The sequence below is a fragment of the Seriola dumerili genome, unplaced genomic scaffold, assembly GCF_002260705.1.
Source record: "Seriola dumerili isolate Sdu_G_001 unplaced genomic scaffold, Sdu_1.0 BDQW01002927.1, whole genome shotgun sequence".
Lineage (NCBI taxonomy): Eukaryota > Metazoa > Chordata > Actinopteri > Carangiformes > Carangidae > Seriola > Seriola dumerili.
Genome location: NW_019177182.1, coordinates 273,673 through 293,550, shown reverse-complemented (window position 1 = coordinate 293,550; position 19,878 = coordinate 273,673). Strand labels below are relative to the sequence as shown.

Genomic DNA, 19,878 nt, shown 5'->3' with positions numbered 1-19,878 from the left:
TTCAGCTCAGTTCAACAGTTCAACTGTTAAAACCAAGAAACTGAAAACAAAAAGTTACTGTGGGAAAAGTTTAGTTTTTATTCCTCCTCACCGGCGACAGTCGGAGCGGCCATTTTGTTTTCAGTTTGTCTCGTTTTCGTGCACACGATATGTCAGAAACACCTTGATGGAACTTCTTTAAATTTGGTATAAACATTCACTTGGACTCGAGAACTGACTGATTAAACTTTTGGGGTCAAAGTTCAAAGGTCAACCTCAGAAAACCTGGTTTTGGCCTTGTGAACAGCATCTCAGTAAGATTGAGGGAATTTATTCAAATTTGTTAAAAAGGTTCACCTGGACGAACTGACCTCACAAAACAGGAAGTAACCTGAAACTGGTCTGAGTGGAGGCGGAGCTGATTCTAGTTCTCTGTTATAATCTGAATTGATTGGTTCATGAATCCCTTCCCTGGTCACATGACTCCAGCAGGATGCGGTAAAACACAGCTCTTCTTCTGGTGTTTTTTGGTGGTTGGGCGTGTCGCTGCCTCCTGCTGGTGACTGAGTGAACGACGCTCATGATCATTAGTAGAAACAGAAACATTCAGTCGAATGTGTTTATTGATCGATGCTCATTTTTATTTCATGCATTCATGCACAACACTGACAGAGGGGGCGGAGCTTAAAGAGACAGTGCTCAGGGATCAGGTCACATGATGAAATCAGCTTCATCCTATTTCAACATATTTCTTGTGTTTTGAACCTTTTTATTTTAATGGTGGATGTTTGGTCATGGGACTAAAGATGGCGTCCACTCAGTGTGATGTAAAGTTCTCAGCTGACCACAGACTTTACATCATGATGACATCACAAATATGAAACAGACTTTTCAACATCTAATACCACTAGTCACCACAGGGGGCATTAGCAGTCCACACATCCAGGATGCTAATAATCAGTATCCCAGCATTGGTGTCGTGGCGCTGGCCCCGCTGCATGATGGGAGACTCGGAGAAGACAGAGGTCAGAGGTCAGCAGAGGTGAGACGTCAACATTTCCCAGAGGCAGCAGCAGCACAGAGCAGCTGAGCAGGCGGCCAGACACGAGTTCTCAGCTCCGCCCCCACCACCTCCATCCTGCTGGTCCACCATGAACACTGAGAGAGACAGGGGGAGGGGGGGGGGGTCATCAACATCTTTACATCCATCATATTGTTTGTATTCAGACAGTCAGAGCCACCATTTTGTTTTCATGTTGTCTCATTGTCATGGACACGATATCTCAGAAACACCTTGAAAGAACTTGAACTCAACGACCAGCTGATTAGACTTGTGGCTAAAGGTCAAAGGTCAAGGACACGGTGACCTCACAAAATGCAGGTTTGTCCTTGTGAATGTGAATCAGTGAAGTGCAGTGAGAAAAAACCCAGAGGGAACTTGTGACCCCTCCCCCAGCCCCGTGTCTAATGAAAGAAGAAGACACCCCCACAGGTGACAAAGAAAGTCCAGGAAACTTTATGTTAATGAGCTATGACGCAGTTCGGCAGCAACCAATCAGAATGTTGAAGTGCTCCACTCCAGAGAACACTAGAGAACACGAGCTGTGAACAGCCTGTAGCGAATCAGTCAGTAAGGTCACTCATTTAAAACAAACACTTCCTGTTTACACACAGTCAATACTACAGTTGTAAACTGACAGAACTTAGTAGATGCGACCAATGAGGAAACTGTAACACAGTCACCTGGCATTCAGCTGACCAATGCTGGAACTATGATCACTCAGTCAGTCAGGTTGGTGATTATAGGGCTGCTCCTGACTCCACCCCTAACCTCCAGCTAATCCAAAAAAGGTCAAAGAGGTGGGGCAAACATACGCTCCCCCACCTGTCACTCAAAAAGGCCACGCCCCCAATTCTCCATAACTGTAGTCCTTAATAAAATGTAAACAGGTGAGTTATATAAACAGGTGAGTTATATAAACAGGTGAAATGAAGGAGGAAATTAACTCTAGAGACCAAAACAGTTTTTGTACCAGGCTGTAAACATGTTGATTTCTGCTGTAAAGTTGGACATTTTAACATGGGAGTCTATGGGGACTGACTCACTGTTGGAGCCAGACTCTAGTGGTCGTTAGAGGAACTGCAGCGTCTGGTTCTGCATGTTGAAGCTTTATTTCTCTGGCTGAGGGCTTGAAGCTAGCAGGATTAGCCTAGCTCTGCCTGTCTGGAGATGTCGGCCATGTTTTAATGTGCTTGTGCTTAAAGCAGCAGATTCACCTTCATCATGGAAATCCAAGTTTTTTATTGAGCTCATCATCACAACGGTGACAGAAACATGACATCTCACACGTGTACATACAAACATGAAGCAGTGACAGTGGGGGGGGGGTGCACTGAGCGGCCCCTCTGGGGGCATATTAGCTTACATTTATTGTTGGAAAGTTTAAGACAAAACAACCACACACACACGTCTTCTGGAGGTCTGGGGGTCTTGCCCCTCTCTGGGGGGGGGGGCTGTCATCTCATGGTCTGTCCATGTTGACAGTCCCCCTGCTCTAGTCCAGTCAGGACCTGAACCTCCACATTATAAAACAGGCTTTGGTCCTGGATGAAAACATTTTGCCTGATTAGTTTTTTTCTCAGAATCTGTTTCCGCGTAGCGACCGGTGTCGTCACGGCGGCCCTGCTGCATGCTGGGAGACTCAGTGGAGGTCGAGGTCGGGGACAGAGGAGCAGTGAGACATCATGTCCCAGAGGCAGCAGCAGCACAGAGCAGCCGAACAGGCGGCAAGACACGAGTCGTCAGCTCCGCCCTGATCCTGCTGCTCCACCACGAACACTGAGAGAGGGAGCGCCGCCAAAGCTTCATTCAGCAGGTTCTTATCATTTTACTATTTCATTATTATTATTACTATTGTTTTTATATGTGAAATGAGGAGATTGTTATGTTTTTAACTTAAAGTGATTATGACACTGTTCACTCTTACAGAAGACAACATGAATTTCACGTGTAAAAATCACATGTGAACGTGTGGAACGTGTGAACATGGTTGTGAAACGTGTTGGTGGTGTAATGTGTGAAACCTGTTTATATCAGTGAATGTTTATTCTTTGTTTCTTTGTCATGTGACTTTGACCTTTGACCTTTGACCTACCTGTCTGTTTTGGCTGCTCTCCGTACGGCCTCGGACCGTCCCAGTGGCAGGGGGCCCCTGTGGGCCCACCGTGGTACCCCGGGTACCCGGGCTGAGTCATGAAAGCCCCCGGGGGGCCCATGGGCCCCGGCAGCCCCGGCGTCCCAGGGGGCCCGTGATAGTAGGAGTGATCTCCTCCACCTGCGTAGGTCTGAGGGAAGGTCTGCGGAGGAGACGGAGGCAGTTGTCATAGTAACAGTGGTGGCAAATTCAAGTATTAAATGTTTATTTCACAAAACAAACAAGAACATGAAAACAAGAAACACACTGAAGTCATGAGAAAAAATCTTATTAGTTATTATATTTATATTCATAATAAATGTTTTTAATAAATGTCATGTGGATTTGTTGGTTAAACCATGAAATATAAATGATTCATGAATATAAGCGTATAAGCGTATATAAATTTTAAATGTAACATTTTGACCGAAAGCAGTTTGAAGAATGAAGCTGATCGTGTCATTCTGAGCCGATGGTCGTTGCTCTGTGATGAACATGTGACGTCAGTTAAAGTGTCAGAAAATAAAATATTCGTTTTCACTTTGGTTGTTACAACAATAAAACGAGGACGTGATGTTTTTCTGACTCTGATGTGTGAGGAAGAGCAGTGCATGCTGGGTACCTGGTACGACGAGCCAGGGAAGGCTGCAGGCTGAGAGATGAGAGCTGTTAAGACACAACAAGAGGTCACATGATCAAAATAACAGAATTAAAGAATTAAATCTTAGTGGTTTCATCATTAATTCAAACGTTGAATAAAGTGAGAGAAAGTTGTACTGACATCACAATGTTTCCAAATTCATTCATAACATTTCAACAGTAACTCTCATATTTTATTATGATAATAAAGTAATTAATAATTAATAATATTATAATAATATTGATATTTGAATACTCAAAGGGAGGCGGAGCCTTTAGGTTTGAAATGATCAAGTGAAGAAAGTTACAGGATTCAATGATGATTAAATCAGTAAAGCTGAAGAAATCATAATAATAAAAGTCTTGTATCGTGGTTAAAATAACATCATATTTATTAACATTAATAAATACTTTTTAATAAATATAAATATTTAAAATCTGTGACGAACCTGGAGGGTAACCGGGGGCCGAGTGTCCCTCTGGGAAATGAGGACGATACGGAGGAGGCTGTTCCCCGTTCATCTGGACGGATGATGATGATGATGGTGATGATGATGATGGTGATGATGATGATGATGATGATGATGATGATGATGGTGATGATGATGATGATGATGATGATGGTGATGATGATGATGATGATGATGATGGTGATGATGATGAGTAGACTCTAAGAGAGGAAAGAGATAAATAACAGTTACATCTTTTTAAGGCGTTTATTCTTTAGATGCTAAAATTTTGTTTTAATGAAAATACTTTATTTTAGTAAAATGAGTTTTCTCTGTGGCGCCACCATCAGGACACTTTACCACACAACACGCGTGTGCATGTGTGTTTGTGTGTTTGTGTGTTTGTGTGTGTGTGTAAACAGGTTTCTGAACAACATGCTGATGGAGCTGCTCTGAGATCAGCTGATTCACTGATTCATGTTGGAAAATAACTGACAACATTCACTCGGCTCTCACACTTTAACCCTCGATTCAGAATCAATAATCAATATATAAAGGTGTAATAACTGCTTTATAACAGAAGCAGATAATGTTATGTTGTGTGTCATGTTATTACGATGATTACATAAACTACAGTAACTTTACAGATGTTTACTGTTGAATGTTACACAGCTGTTAAAAACAGCTGTTCCTGTACGACCACATTAAAACACAGATTTTAAACATCTATTATAATATTCCACTTATAAATCTACAATATGTAAAGACGTGTGTCAGAAACGTTTACATTTGTTTAATGTAAAATACCAAAGTTGTTTTAATAAACATAAAACTAACCATTAATTAACTCGATCATTTTACATCATATGAATAGAGATGAAATAATGAGTAAATTAAAATTAGAAATGATAAAATTATAGAATTAGAAATGAATTAAAAGTCATAATATATATATATATAGGTATATAAACATAAAACGACAACCAAGATTGTTCTGCTGATTGTGTGAAGATTAATATATATATATATATAATCATCAGTTGATCTGATGATAAATTTACATATAAACTACAAAACTTTAAAACTGCTTCTGTCTGAGTGAATGAGGAAGTGACTGTTTCCACTGAGGGATCAGTCTAATGTCTGGTCAGCTGCCTTCATACCAACTCTAATCTAATCTACCGGTTTCCATGACAACCGCGGTGCAGAGACAGAGCTTCTCTGCATCTTATTGTTGACTAAACAGACATGTTGTTTGTTCTGAGGAAACTGTAAACTGGTTTCCAGTTAGACCAGTTAAGGGCCTGCTCTCCCAGCTGTCAGTAAACACAACATCACGTGACACCGTCATATATTTCACATAGATTTATATTTGACTAAAAACAGTTGGAGTCAGCTCATCAATGGCGCCAGATGTTAGTGATAAACAAACATGTTTGTGGGACAAAAGATAATCGTCATCACATCAACCAATTAAAAAGCTTCAGAGTCATTTCATCGTCAAGTTATTCAGTGACGTCACACAAGCCTCAATAACTTTTGGAATTTGGCGCGTGAGACAGTTTAAATACAAACTGAATCTTCATCTGAAATAATGAACTCTTTAATGACGTCACAGTTTCTATTCATCTACAGCTCGTTAAATGAAATGGATCTTCAGTCTGATTCAGGATCAGATTCAGATGTTTAGCTGCTCAGGTCTGAATGTTTCATGACGACACAACTAACTTTTAATGTTTAATACTCAGCTGACCGTCGCTGCCTCACGCGCTGCTTCACGCGCTGCCTGGCGTTCAGACCTCCTCCGTCACCGTCCAGGTACAGGGCGGGAGTTCAGTGATGAGGCCGAACTGAGACCAAGACCAGAACAAACCCAGATAATGGATCCAGCTGTTTCCCGTGAGCCTGGTGACGTCACTTTACATCAGATCAAATTTAAATTGTTGTATTTCTCAGCGGAGTTTGGCGCGTGTGAACTTACCTTGGCTGCTCTGTCGGACTGATGGATGATGAGCGCGAGGACACAGCTGGCAGAGGCACGAGGACAGGGTGAGGTCTGACACCTCCCAACACCGCTGCTCTCCCTCCCTCTCTTTTTCACCTCCTCCACCCCTCCCATCCTTCCTTCTCCTCCTCCTCCTCCCCCCACACCCCCCCTCCTCCACCTCTCTCCTCCTCCCTCCTCTCCCTGCTGAAGTCTTTTATTATTGAGTTTATCACTGAAACAAAGAAACTGTTTTTATACGATATTATTCTTTAATAATTATGTAGTTAATAATTAATTAAACTGTTAATTATGTTTCATTCCAACATTTATCTAAAGGAGTGTCTTCCTGACAGTTACCCCCCCCCCAGGTGTTTTTCTGTCACCGGTTGAACACCGGTTGAAATCAAACAACCTGCAGCGTTTGGACTCGAACCTGTTTGGAGTGAAACTGAAACAACAACACAATGAAGATTATTTGTCCTGCAGGTGATAGTCGGAGCCCGAGGGCTGTGGCTATCGTTTGATCAGAGGCTCATCCTGTTGAGTCTCTGGGTGACGTCACAGCTGATCAATAGACACAGGGGAGTCACTGAGGTTTTACAAGTTAATAACAACAACAGCAACATATTACAAAATACATTCATTAATATTATGTTATTTACTCAAGTTTTATTTTAATGTATTTTTGTTTATTGTTTGAATTTTACTGTTTATTGTTCAAATTTGTCTTTCTTTATTTTATGAAACAGTTTGAGTTTCATCTGGTGAATGAAAGCTGCAATAAAAATAACATGATTATTATTTTATTATTATTATTATGATCTATGAAGCACTAATTAATGATCTATGAACCGTATTCACACTGAATCAAAAGTGACTCATTACAAAGTTAAACATAAAAAACAGTCTGAACTTTAACTTTTACTTCCTGTTTTTCATTCTGATGAATTTACACAATAAAGCTACATTTGATCAACAAGTATAATAATAGTAATGATAATAATAACAATTGTAATAATAATTGATCTGTTTCTGTTGATTTGTTTCCTCACAGACGGAGGGAAGGTGTGACGGACTGGACTCAGGTCTGACAGGTGTGTTCTCAGCCTCACCTGGTCTCATATTGTGTCTTCACAGATAAAATAAAGGTTTGATGAATGTCAACATGTAAACAAAGAGTAAATATGATTAAAGGATGAGAAGACAGAGACATGTTTCTGTTGTTTATTTGACTTTTTGGTTCATTTACTGACATCATTGATTTCTCTTTCTGCAGATCTACAGACATGAAGACACTGGACTGACCCTGAAGCTCCTAGCTACAGGTGCTCCGGCCAATCAGGACGCAGCTGTTGACACTGTGTTACACTCAGTGTTGTGTTCGTGAACATCAAGTCCAGCTGTACATTCAGTAACACGTTGATACAGTAAAGTTCCTGCTCTGTAAGAAATGGTTTCCAGGATACGTTCAATGACTCTCCATGCTGTCCATGCAAAAACTGCAGAGTGTCAAACTGTCCTTGACTTTCACTAAAATAAACTGAAGTAAACGTGGGTGTGTTTGTGGTGTGTTCACTGACCTCCTCAGGAGGCGTTTGGGAGCTCTTACATAACAGAACTGTTGGACTGCTCCTTAACTGTTGTTTGGATGGTAAACACCTCCATCTCCACTACATCAGCTCCACCATCTGTTTGTCTTTGTAAATGTGTTTGACCAGGACGGAGCATCAGACCCCCGTCTTTAAAAAACACCAACCTGAATAAAGTTGTTACATTCAAGAAGAAAGTTCTTTAAAATGTCTTTAAAATATGACTCTGTCTGAAACATTATGACTTTATTTTTCTTTTTTCTTCACTTTTTCTCAATATTAAGATTTTATTCCTTAGGCTAATAAATATTAATAATCTTCTAATAATGATATTCTGCAGAATGACTGTATTCTCAAAATGTTACTTGTTCAAACTGTGACAACTTTTCCTCCTGATTAAACTTTGTTTTTCTAACATTAAACTTTATTGAAATCTCAGATTGTATTTTTCTTGTATTTTTATCATGTGAACAGCTATAACCATGGACACCTGTTACATCACCACCTCCCGTCATGTGACCTGAACATGGAAAAATAAACAGGTAAGTGGATAAGCGTTACATCGTTGGTCTTTCTGCCCTCTCCTGGTCACAATGTGTCACTGCAGCTTTAAAACCTGACGATTAAATCTCTACATATGAAGCTTGAAGCGAGTACATACAGGATACATGTCTGACGTCCAGTGACGATGCTTCTCTTCTCTATCTTGTCTCTAAGTTTCACTCTTTTGAAGGGAGGTCAGGGGTCAGGGGTCAGAGGTCGGAGGTCGGGGAGGTTATGTTGAAGGGTTATTCCAGGGCTTCTCTAACATGAACATTAAGATATTGGACTAAAGCTAACTCAGCTGTGTCTCAATCCACGTACTTCACAACACACAGCTGGTTCACTCAACACTTCTCACTCTAACGGTCGCCATCTTGGCTCCGTAGCAGAAGGGGAGGGGCCACTTACGTATTTTCAAACTTGTGAGAATGACGGCAGAGGAAGGAGGACACGACAATGGCGCAGATGGCGGCAGAATTTCCACGTCTCGTGACACGGGAAAGTAAAACGTTCATTTTAAGTCAAGTGAGTAAAGCAGCCGACGGCCGGGAAACAGCCGTGGTCACGTGCATTTCCGGTGAGTGCACGACAGCAGAGTGCTACGCTGTCAGACGTCACAGGGAGTTTTTGCTTCTGGGTTCTGTTTTCCGGAGCTCGTCAGGAGGAGAGGACAGCAGCCGAACTCCGAGGTTCACGCATGCGCATTGAAGATAACCGTGTGATCTTTGGTGAGAAGCAACAGCCACAGTGAGCTTCACTCAGCTTCTACCACTCAGACATTAGTCGTGATATTCAGCATCATGCGCAGACGTGTGTATAAACTAAACATTAAGAGGCAGCAGCAGCAAGTAAACGAGCTAATGATGCTAATTTATCATTTCTGTGTGACATCAGGGAGAGAGGGAGAGAGCGGAGAAGAGTTAGCTAGTTAGCAGCTAGTTAGCAGTGTAGCTGTGAACGTGCAGTGTGATGTACGTGAACTTTAGGCCGTTGGTCAGTTTGTCACCTCCATACTGAACATTTGATATGTGATCAGCTGCTCGGTTCCTTCGCTTCCCTGTCTGTTCCACAGAGTACTACATGAGTATAGAGTGTACACAGAGTACTACGTGTGAGTATACACAGAGTACTACATGAGTATAGAGTGTACACAGAGTACTACGTGTGAGTATACACAGAGTACTACATGAGTATAGAGTGTACACAGAGTACTACATGTGAGTATAGTGTGTACAGTGTACTACATGAGTGTAGAGTGTACACAGAGTACTACATGTGAGTATAGTGTGTACAGTGTACTACATGAGTGTAGAGTGTACACAGAGTACTACATGTGAGTATAGTGTGTACAAAGTACTACATGAGTGTAGAGTGTACACAGAGGACTACCTGTGTGCAGTACCTGAAGTACCTGGTTTGAGACACAGATCTTAGAGTTGAACACAGACGACCGTTCTGGACCTTGTTGTCCAGGTCCACAGGTCTGAGGTCTCATTGATCCGTCCTCTGTGTCCTCAGATGTCGTCTAGTCACCTGACCTTCATGCTGTTCACCCCAGAGACCTGGACTTCGTGGCAGCTCAGGTGAGACTAACATGGTGACGGGCGGTTCAGGTGTGTCTCTGGTCTGACAAACAGGAAACGAGGCGACTGTGGTCGTGTTGGCGTCGCTGGTGATGTGAAGGTCAGACCACCAGAGCCATGAGTTCAGCCACTGAGGTGTGGGTCTGGACCGTGTCCTCGCTGTCATGGTCTTTGTGTGTTTCAGTCCTGGAGGACTGGAGGCCACCTGGAGTCCCACCTCTGCTGACGTATAGCTCTGATGGCCCCGCCCCCGTCATTAGGAGGTGGCAGTCTGTTTGTTGCGAAAGGTTTCGAAGAACGCCATCATCCCCTTCCTCACGCTTCTGCTGTTGCCCTTCGTTATCCTTGGCGTCAGCATGGTGGAGCCACTGCCGCCATGGTAACGGGACGTAAGAGGAGGAAAAGCTGCGCCGTCCATGGAGTTGGCCCGTTTGACCTTTGACGGGTTCGCACGCCACGACTTGGACCTCGGAGGAGGAGTCTGAGCCACCAGACACTTCTGATACTGAACCTGACAGACAAGAGAGGACTGTTAGAGGATCCAGACAGGAAGTAATGTCATGACACCACTGACCAATCAGTGTTGACCTGACCTCAGCAGGTGGAGGACTGAAGCAGACAGGAAGTGATGTCATAAAACCAAAACCAGGAGATGATCAAATTTAATGTTAACACAAAAAACACTGATTAGTAGAGATTCAAGTGAAGAGAGACAAACAACAACAACAACGAAGACAACGACAACAAAAACAGCAACAGAAACAAACAACAACAAAGACAACAACAGCAAAAATAACAGAGACAAACAACAACAGAAACAAACAGATGCTCAGACAGACAGACTGACAGACAGGTGTCTCACCATACATGCAGCCTGGACGGCCTCAGAGAGGATTCCTGCGTCTGGTTCACACCAGAACACATGACACTCAAATCTCTGCGTGCCGCCATCGACGATCACGGCGAAGGTGTGGCAGTCGTGGCCGACGCCCAGAAAGGTGAGGAATCGTACCTGACACTCCCAGAACGGCTCCTCCCCTTCCTGTGGGGATCAGGTGACACAGATTAGACAGAGCTGTGATGACCTTTGACCTGGCAGGCTGACAGTGTGTGATAGCTGTACCTCTCCCTTCCACAGAGACAGGACGTTGTCAGTGACGTGGATCACCGTCGGCTCCCAGTCGTCTCTGTCTGTGGAGTTCATGATGCTCTCAATGGCTCGGTTCAACACCTCCATACCTGCAGCACACACAGGTACAGGTACAGTACAGGTACAGGTACAGCACACTGTCAGCAGGTGTGTCCAGGTGTAACAGGTATGTTCAGGTGTTCTCAGGTGTGCTCAGGTATGTCATGGTGTAACAGGTGTAACAGGCATGTTCAGGTGTGTTCAGGTATAACGTGTGTTCAGGTGTATTCAGGTGTGCTCAGATGTAACAGGTGTGCTCAGGTGTAACAGATGTGTTCAGGTGCAACAGGTATATTCAGGTGTTCTCAGGTGTGCTCAGGTGTGTTCAGGTGTAACTGATGTGCTCAGGTATAACGTGTGTTCAAGTGTAACAGGTATGTTCAGGTGTAACAGATGTGTGCAGGTGTAACAGGTATGTTCAGGTGTGCTCAAGTATGTTAAGGTGTAACAGGCATGTTTGGGTGTGTTCAAGTGTAACAGGTGTGTTCAGGTGTAACAGGTATGTTCAGGTGTAACAGGTGTGTTCAGGTGTGACAGGTGTGTTCAGGTGTAACAGGTGTGTTTCCTACCCATGGCTCTGGACACCGGCAGGTTACCAATGTACTGGACCTCGAACTTCTGGACCTGCTGCCGAACAGCCTCCAGAAACTCAACTGAAACAACAACAGGTAATCAGCAAAGTACCAATCAGAGAGTAGCAGGTGTTCTCAGAGAAGTGAACAGGTGAGTCACCTTGTCTGGGCAAGTCTTCAGGTGAGATGCTCTCCATGGTCAGAGAGCGAGACGGCCTCATCAGCGTCTTCTCTGACATCATCTACAGACAGAACGTTCACACATTTATCCTGGAGCAGAGGCGAAGCACCAGTCAGACAGCCAGGGTTTCATACGTCATAAACCTCAGGAACCAATCCTGTGGGGACGGGGGCGGGACTAAATAAACCTGAAACCTCGTCAATACAGAGAGCGTGAGTTAGCATTAGTGCAACCGCTAACATTGTGTCAGCCACTGCCCATTAGAAGCTAACAAACAACATAAACAAATAAAAGACGCTAACTACACTAACCATTCTGAAAAGATGCTAACTGCGCTAACAGTCCTGAAAAAATGCTAACTACGCTACCTGTTCTGAAAAAACACTAACTGTGCTAACGGTTCTGATCTGTCTGCTTATCTTTGGATCTGGTCTCAACAATCTCCTCCTCTGAGTCTGGGTCTGACTGAGGCTCAATCATCTTCATACTCTCTGCTCTCTCACCTGGAGCAAGCAGGTGGTGGGCGGGGCTCGAGGCCTGATCCAGATTTCTCAATCAGGAAGTGAGAGGAGATGAAACCATGTGAAGCTAAATATGAATCACAGCAGAGGATTTTCACAGACTTTAAACAGGTTGTTTCAGAACCTGCTCCCTCACTGACCTTGGAGCACATCTCATGTAGAGCGCTGGCGATGGCTTTGGCTGGAGCGTCGCAGCGAAACACGTGACACTTCAGCACACAGCTGTCCTTATCTCCCGCCACGAAGGCAAAGTCCCTGAACACAACACACACACACACACACACACACACACACACACACACACACACACAGGGGTCAGGTGGTTGTAGTCGACCAGCTGATGGACAGGTGATCATGTGATCAGCGGGTTAAATGGATGAATGACCCTGACGTATAGAGGAGGTGGAGGGAGTGTAACTGTGTGTGTTCCTGGAGGTAAAGGTAGAGTGGTTTACCTGTCCCTGCCCAGGTGGGGGGGGGGGGCGTGTTAAAGAAACAGAGAGAGTGACAGTGTTAGTGAGAACAAACAGGTAAACAAACTGAAAGGTGAGTTTGATTTTAACATCTGAGCGTGCAGAAACATGTCAGATGAAAACCTGCTATCTCCTGGTGTTTGGAGAATAATAAACCAGCTGGAACACACTGAACATTAAACACATATTATTTATCAATGTTGGTTTGAAAAAAATACTCTGTTCTCATCACAATAACAATATCTCATAATAACGTGTTGTCATGGTAACACACTGCACTGCTGTACAGACACACAGGTGGAGAGGAGGACTGACACATCTGATTGGCTCACCTGCCGTTGTTGCAGCCCACCCCCCAGACACGGATGTTGATGATTGGTTGACAGTGGAGGGGGGTGTGGTCTAATGGGTCCAACAAGCTCAGAGTGTCTTTCTTCAGAACCAGCATCATCTCCCGACCCTGCACACACAGACAGGTCAGTACAGTGGTCCACAAGAACCAGGTCCCAGCAGTTTAAACAGGTATAAGAGCGTGTGTCATTATAACACTGAGCACAGCGCGTGGCGCTCGGCTCCTGGAGCTTCTGGGTCAAAATCTCTAAACTTTTCAGAAGGTGCTGATGTCATCACTATAGCTCCTTTTTAGGCAACCAATCAGATGAGGCGGGATACAAAGGAGAAGCTTGTTCTGTCTGTGTATGATGTGTCGGACTGGAACTATCACAACAGTGACAGAGAAGCTTTTATCACTGTACACACTGTAAACTGGTTGTTAGCTGGTTGTTAGCTGGTTGTTAGCTTTGTATTGTCATGTTGATACCTGTGTAGTCGTAGTGTAGTGATGCTAGTCTGTCATATGTTGTCAAGATCTTGTTTAAACAAAACCCATACACAGCTGAACACTGTCTGGACCCTCGGTCTGAACAGTCTGTGATGGATCCAGACTCTGGACTCACAGACAAGTTCAGGTTCAGCAGGTGTCTCACCTCCCCCGAGGCTCCCAGCCTGTCTCTCTGCTCGGGGCTGCTGCAGTGAGACAGCTGCTGGATGACGTTACTGACAGCGAGACTGCTGCGACCTGGAGACAGGTCCTCCTCCTCCACCTGCAACCAGCCCAGTGAACGCACCGCAAAACACTGACAGGCAGACAGACAAGGGAGAGGGAGACAGACAGACAGGCAGGCAGACGGGGTAGAGGGAGACAGGTAAAGGAGGGAGAGAGGGAGACAGATGATGAGATTAAGTGGTCAGTGAGTTGTTGGGTGACAAACATGGAAACCAGGACACAGAGAGAGAGAGAGAGATTAAATCAGATTAATGCTAGATTAATGTAAAATTGTGGTAGAGAGAGGTAGACACAAAGCAGGGGAGAGAGAGAGATTAGTAGATCAGACCACAGTGGAGTGGAGCAGCAGCTCTCAATCACTTTATCTATTTGATCAGTTTGATCAGTTACACGTCGTCTCCTCAAGATGTCATCCTTACCTTCCTCTGACATCACAGAGAATTTCTGCTTCTATAAACAAGATGGCCGCGACTGTTTCACTGAGATTATCTCTGAGTATGAACTGTACCTTGGAGTCAGGGTCGTGGCTGGAGAGATAATCTTCATGCCATGACGACCTGAGAGGAAAACAGAGTCCATGTGTCACAGCATGTAAACAACAACATGTGGAAGGTCCTCAGAACTGAGAGTTACCTGTCCTCAGGTGGGCCGTCTGTCTGTCTGTTGGAACTCTGCTGTCCAGCTTCCTCCTGCTGAGACACAACACCACCGAAGAAGAACTCCAGACGTCTGCCTCACACAAATCTGAGCAAACTGAGCTAACTCGGCTAACCTAGGATAACTCAACTAACCCAGGATATCTCAACTAACCCAGGATATCTCAACCAACCCAAGATAACTCAACTAACCCAGGATATCTCAGCTAACCCAGGATAATTCAACTAACCAAGAATAACTCATTTAACCCAGAATAACCTGTTCTAAATGTTCTAACATTTCTAAATTATCTAACCTGTTCTAAATGTTCTAATCTGTTGTAAATGTTTCAACCTGTTCTAAATGTTCTAATCTATTCTAAATATTCTAATCTATTCTAAATGTTCTAACCTGTTGTAAACGTTTCAACCTGTTCTAAATGTTCTAATCCGTTTCTAAATGTTCAAACATATTTTAACATGTGTTAAAATGTTCTAAATGTTCTAACCTGTTCCAAATGTACTGACTTGTTCTACCATGTTCTATCTTGTTCTAAATGTTCTGACCTGTTGTAACTTGTTTCAAATGTTCTAAATGTTCTGACCTGTGTGTCGACAGGCTGGGGCATCCCAGTGAGGCGGGGGTGTTGCCACTGGGTGGTGCCAGTGGGAACATGCCAGTAGTAGGTTCCTGTTGAGTCTTTGATGGTTCTCCAGCCGGAGGGGAGGTCTGGGTCCAGCAGCAGGTTCTGGTCAGTCCAGATGTTGTCTGCAGAGACACAAACATTGTCAACATGTGTCCTCCAGCTGTTAGCCAACACCCTGATGACCTGCACTGACCAACAGGCTGATTCCACTACTAAACTTTAAACTGTGAGGGAGGGCCTGAGGGAGAGAGGGACAGGTGTGTGCAGGTGCTCTAAGAACTACAGGAAGTTGGTCTGTTGTAGTCTGGCTGCTGATCAGCTGATGGAGGACATTCAGGTAGAACACCTGACTGCAGCACTGTGACTCACAGCTGAGCACACTCGATGCACAGTGACTCATAGTCCTGATTGGACAACCAGCCACTGTCCAATCAGCTGACAGTCTGAAGTAGACAAGCTGATTGGTCAGGACTCCTCAGAACAGCTGCTCTGATCAGCTAATAATAATATGGGCTATTGATCAGCTATGATAACTTGTCAGCAGTAAATCAATCCCCCACTCTCCTCCTCTTCCTCCTCCACTCTGAGTCTGCAGTAGAAGGTGACCTGAAGCAGGAGTGTCGTGTTTCATCGCTCAACATGTTCTTCTTCATATCATTTACAATGCAGCTCTGTTTCTACCTCAGAGACCATAACACACCTCAACCTCGTCTCTAATAGAAACATGTGACTGGTGCAGCCTGTTGAGGGTCATCTCCCTGTCAGACACTGATCAGGGCACAAAAACATGAAAACTGAAGAAATCAACCAAACAACTGGCACAGAACAACCTCCGCACAGCCGCCATGTCGCCGCGGTGTTCACTGTTGATGGGAGTTTACAACTTTAGGGTTGTTGTTGTTGTTGCTGTGTTGTATTGTGTTGTTGTTGTTGTTGTTGTTGTATTGTTGTTGTTGTATTGGGTTGTTGTTGCTGTGTTGTTGTTGTATTGTGTTGTTGTTGTTGTATTGTTGTTGTTGTTGTTGTTGTTGTATTGTGTTGTTGTTCCTGTGTTGTTGTTGTTGCTGTGTTGTTGTGTTGTTGTTGTATTGTTGTGTTGTGTTGTTGTTGTTGTATTGCGTTGTTGTATTGTGTTGTATTGTTGTTGTTGTATTGTTGTGTTGTATTGTTATTGTATTGTGTTGTTGTTGTTGTTGCTGTGTTGTTGTATTGTGGTGTTGTTGTTGTGTCGTCACCAGCAGGGGGTGACAGTCATCAGAGTTCAAACTGCTGAACAGGACGAGAGGAAAGATGAGAAACTGAAGTTGAATAATTAATAAACCCTCAAAAACACAAAATGCTGAATCAGCTGATTGAGAGACACTGATATGACCAGAGGGGGGAGGGGCGAGTGAGACAGTCAATACACACTGACCAGCAGAATACACCACAGTCAGCAGGTAAAACCAGTTTAAAACCAGTTTAAAACTTTAAAACTAAAAAACGAATAAAAAACTATTTTAACTCATTTTGAATACTTTCTTTATCTGACATCAAACAGACTTTTACTTTGGAAGTACAGTTTGTGAACTGTATCAGCTGTTTGAGTCAGACAGAGCAAAGTGTAAGTGCCCAAAATAAAGGTCTGTTTGACAGGAAGGTAAAGCAGTTAAAAATTTCAAAATAAAGCAAACACTTAGAGTGTTATTAGCCTTGCCCACAGTTACCTAAATCTACTGACTCTAGATCAGAACCTCACACAGCAGGCTACAAACTACCCATAATGCACCACTCTGTCAAACAGTCTCCATTCAAAAAGAGGATCAGAGTGAGTGAAACAGTATTTGTGGTCCTCAGATAAAAGATCAGTTCACTGTTTCAAAAATAATCAATCAGTTCTGTCCAATTAAAAAACTGTCCAACATTTAAGACACTGTCCCCACATGTCCATCACATGTCCCCCACATGTCCACCATATGTACTGTGTGTGTGTACTTCTATCTTAGTGAGGTCCTGACCTTTTTCCAAAATTAGGTCACATGACTGATAAAGTGAATCCAGTGACCAATCAGAGGTTTCAGAAAGCTGTAAAAGAAAATCCACTGAGGCCCTTCCCTCCTTAGTTACAGTTGCTAACCTGTGCATCATTCCATCCCAGAACATCACACACTTCACCTTGGTAACAGCCATCAGTTTCTACTGAAGTAACAAGAAGCAGCAGGTTTCATCAGCTGTAGCTAGCTAGCTAAGGAAGCTAACACTAGCTCCATTTGTTGGTTGTAACAGTGTCTGAATTATCCAGTGTGTCACTACACTCTGCTCACAATCCCACAATGCAATTCTCTACAGCGTACACTCGACAGCTGGAATTATGATGTTTCAAAAAACACATGTTCAAACACCAGCGTTTAATCATCTCTACTTCTCTACTTTATCTAATTATATTTATTCTAATCTATTTTGTATTGTGTTTGTTTTTTATCTTTCACTGTGTTATAAAGTCTGTAAATCAAGTGATTTCATTGAATAGTTATTAATTTGTAAAAAAAAAAAGTCCCTGATCATTTGATTTAATTCATGTAGTAATAATATAATATTCTGTGAGCGGTTTATAAACCGTCTTTAGGACAGTGATGATGGTTACTGTTGCTCTAAGAGAAATACAGTTCTTTCTTTTCTCTTGGATCAGTTGAAAAGTATCTCCAACTTTAGCTTGCTCCTTCAGCGCCCCGCGCCCCACGTTAGTTATCAGGTGTCCAGGGGCCTCAGCTTATCGGCCCCGGGACCTCCAGCAGGTTTACATGAGGCTGCAGCTGCTGAAGCAGGATACAACAGGACGGTCCTCATAAGCCTGTGGGACTACAGGGACCTGTGTGTGTGTGTGTGTGTGTGTGTGTGTGTGTGTCTGTCTTACCGTCATAGTTGACTATGATGATGGCCAACATGTAATCCTTGCCCATCATGGCTCCGCCCTCCAACATGTGTGTTCCAATCAGCTTATCTCACACTCACACACACACTCTCACACACACTCACACTCACACACAGGCCCAGATGACAGATGTTAAAGCCTCCTGCTCGTCTCTCTCTCTCTGTCTGTCTGTCTGTCTCAGGGTCTCTCGTCCCTCCGTCTGTCCCTCTCTCAGTCGACACCATCAGTCTTTTTCTTCTTCTTTTTTATTTTCTCTCCGTCCCGGCGTTTTCTCTCTCTCCTCTCATTTGTCCCTCCTCTTGCTCGTCCTCTCTCGTTCTCCTCTCTGTCTGATGAAGGATGCTGTTTTCCTCCTCCCCCTCTCTCCCTCCCTCCCTCCCTCTCTTCTTCCTGCTGATGTCATCGCTCCCCTCCCTCTCTGACTTCCTGCTCGTTTGCCCTTCACTGTAAAATCATGACATTAAAACACGTTTGAATCTCAGAGTCGCAACTAAACTGACAATAACATTAAACTTGAATAAATATTCATATTAAGAAACAAAATTTATGGTTTTTGGAAATTGAAAAAAGGTGTTGAACTGAAAATCTGTGCGTTTGTGATTGATCATAAACTCACATGGAAACAACATATTGATTATATTAAAGAAAAATATCCATAAATCAACATAATTTCTGTATAAATCTGGGGATATATTAAATAATCACACCTTGTATTTAATTCACTGTTCACTTATTCTTCCCTATATTACTCACTGTGTGTGTGTGTGTGTGGGGGGGGGGGGGGTCTTTAAAACAAGTATAAATTCAATAGTCTGATACAGAAACGAGCCGTACATATTATTGATCAGGCCAATGACTGTGATCACTCTGATCCACTGTTCCTAAAATCTCCTGCTGTGACATTTAATGATTCAGCTTATTATAAACAATAACATAATGTGTACACAGGGAGAAAACAAGGATTAACATGTTTCTATTGTTGGTCTTAAATTACAGAACAATATTCATTTACATTTTAAAATTATGTCTGATGACTAAATAAAAACTGCTATTATTATTTATTAAATAGGCCTACACGACTTTAAGGACATAAATGTCACATGCTGTTATTAACAATAATTTGTAGTCATATTATTAATTGATCAATGTGACCTGAACATATGAATGGATTACTGAGCCCAGGTTCCTGAGCATCTGTCTATAGGAAGACTGTGAACACCTTGTACTGATTGTATTAAAATGTTTATTAATAATTAGATATAGTATGGTTCATTATCATTAAATATTTAATTAATTAAGTAGTTATAGAAAATATATTGAATTAATGTACAGATGCTTAATGAGACCAGTGTAATTACATTTATATACTTCATTTAATCACATTATATTTTTATTTCATCACATTATATAGTTCATTTAATCTGAAAGTCACACTGAGATCAAGATCTCATTTACATGTGAAACCAGAAAAATAAAACAAACAAACAAAATCTGAATATTTGAAATACAAATTCACACTCAGGTATGTATTCATACAAATTGTTTCTATAAACAGTGATCAGAGTGTATATTTAAATGTATGTCATTTAATTGTATTTAATTTATTTATGCAAGTTTATTAGGACGGATATATATATATTCATGTATATACATATGTCTACAATATAAACATACATATATAAACATGCAAAAGACATGTCAATATTTGATATATATTTGA

At 42.7% G+C, this 19,878-nt stretch overlaps 2 protein-coding genes and 1 long non-coding RNA gene across 4 annotated transcripts; all 3 read right to left on the bottom strand.

Annotated features, from left to right (window-relative positions):
• Window positions 1-614: 614 nt before the first annotated feature.
• Window positions 615-4,402, bottom strand: cystm1 (cysteine rich transmembrane module containing 1). 2 transcript variants are annotated; one of them, XM_022769352.1, is made up of 4 exons: window positions 4,262-4,402; window positions 3,796-3,839; window positions 3,135-3,336; window positions 615-1,137 (listed from the first exon to the last, which is right to left on the bottom strand). In XM_022769352.1, the coding sequence occupies exons 1-4, from the start codon at window positions 4,332-4,334 to the stop codon at window positions 1,013-1,015; spliced, it is 444 nt and encodes a 147-aa protein (XP_022625073.1). In that variant the 5' UTR covers window positions 4,335-4,402; the 3' UTR covers window positions 615-1,012. The 2 variants fall into 2 exon arrangements, with proteins under 2 accessions (XP_022625073.1, XP_022625072.1); XM_022769351.1 differs by lacking the exon at window positions 615-1,137 and adding an exon at window positions 2,450-2,818.
• A 37-nt stretch (window positions 4,403-4,439) lies between these two features.
• On the bottom strand, window positions 4,440-6,310 carry LOC111239479. Its single transcript, XR_002665866.1, has 3 exons — window positions 6,243-6,310; window positions 6,015-6,166; window positions 4,440-4,482 (listed from the first exon to the last, which is right to left on the bottom strand). It is a non-coding gene; the product is annotated as an uncharacterized LOC111239479 (long non-coding RNA).
• Window positions 6,311-10,101: 3,791 nt separating this feature from the next.
• On the bottom strand, window positions 10,102-18,363 carry apbb3 (amyloid beta precursor protein binding family B member 3). Its single transcript, XM_022769346.1, has 12 exons — window positions 18,141-18,363; window positions 15,206-15,369; window positions 14,599-14,657; window positions 14,474-14,522; window positions 13,886-14,035; window positions 13,232-13,359; window positions 12,567-12,681; window positions 11,885-11,966; window positions 11,722-11,805; window positions 11,087-11,202; window positions 10,826-11,005; window positions 10,102-10,474 (listed from the first exon to the last, which is right to left on the bottom strand). Exons 1-12 carry the CDS (start codon window positions 18,205-18,207, stop codon window positions 10,220-10,222), a joined length of 1,449 nt encoding a protein of 482 aa, XP_022625067.1. The 5' UTR covers window positions 18,208-18,363; the 3' UTR covers window positions 10,102-10,219.
• Between the last annotated feature and the right edge of the window lie 1,515 nt (window positions 18,364-19,878).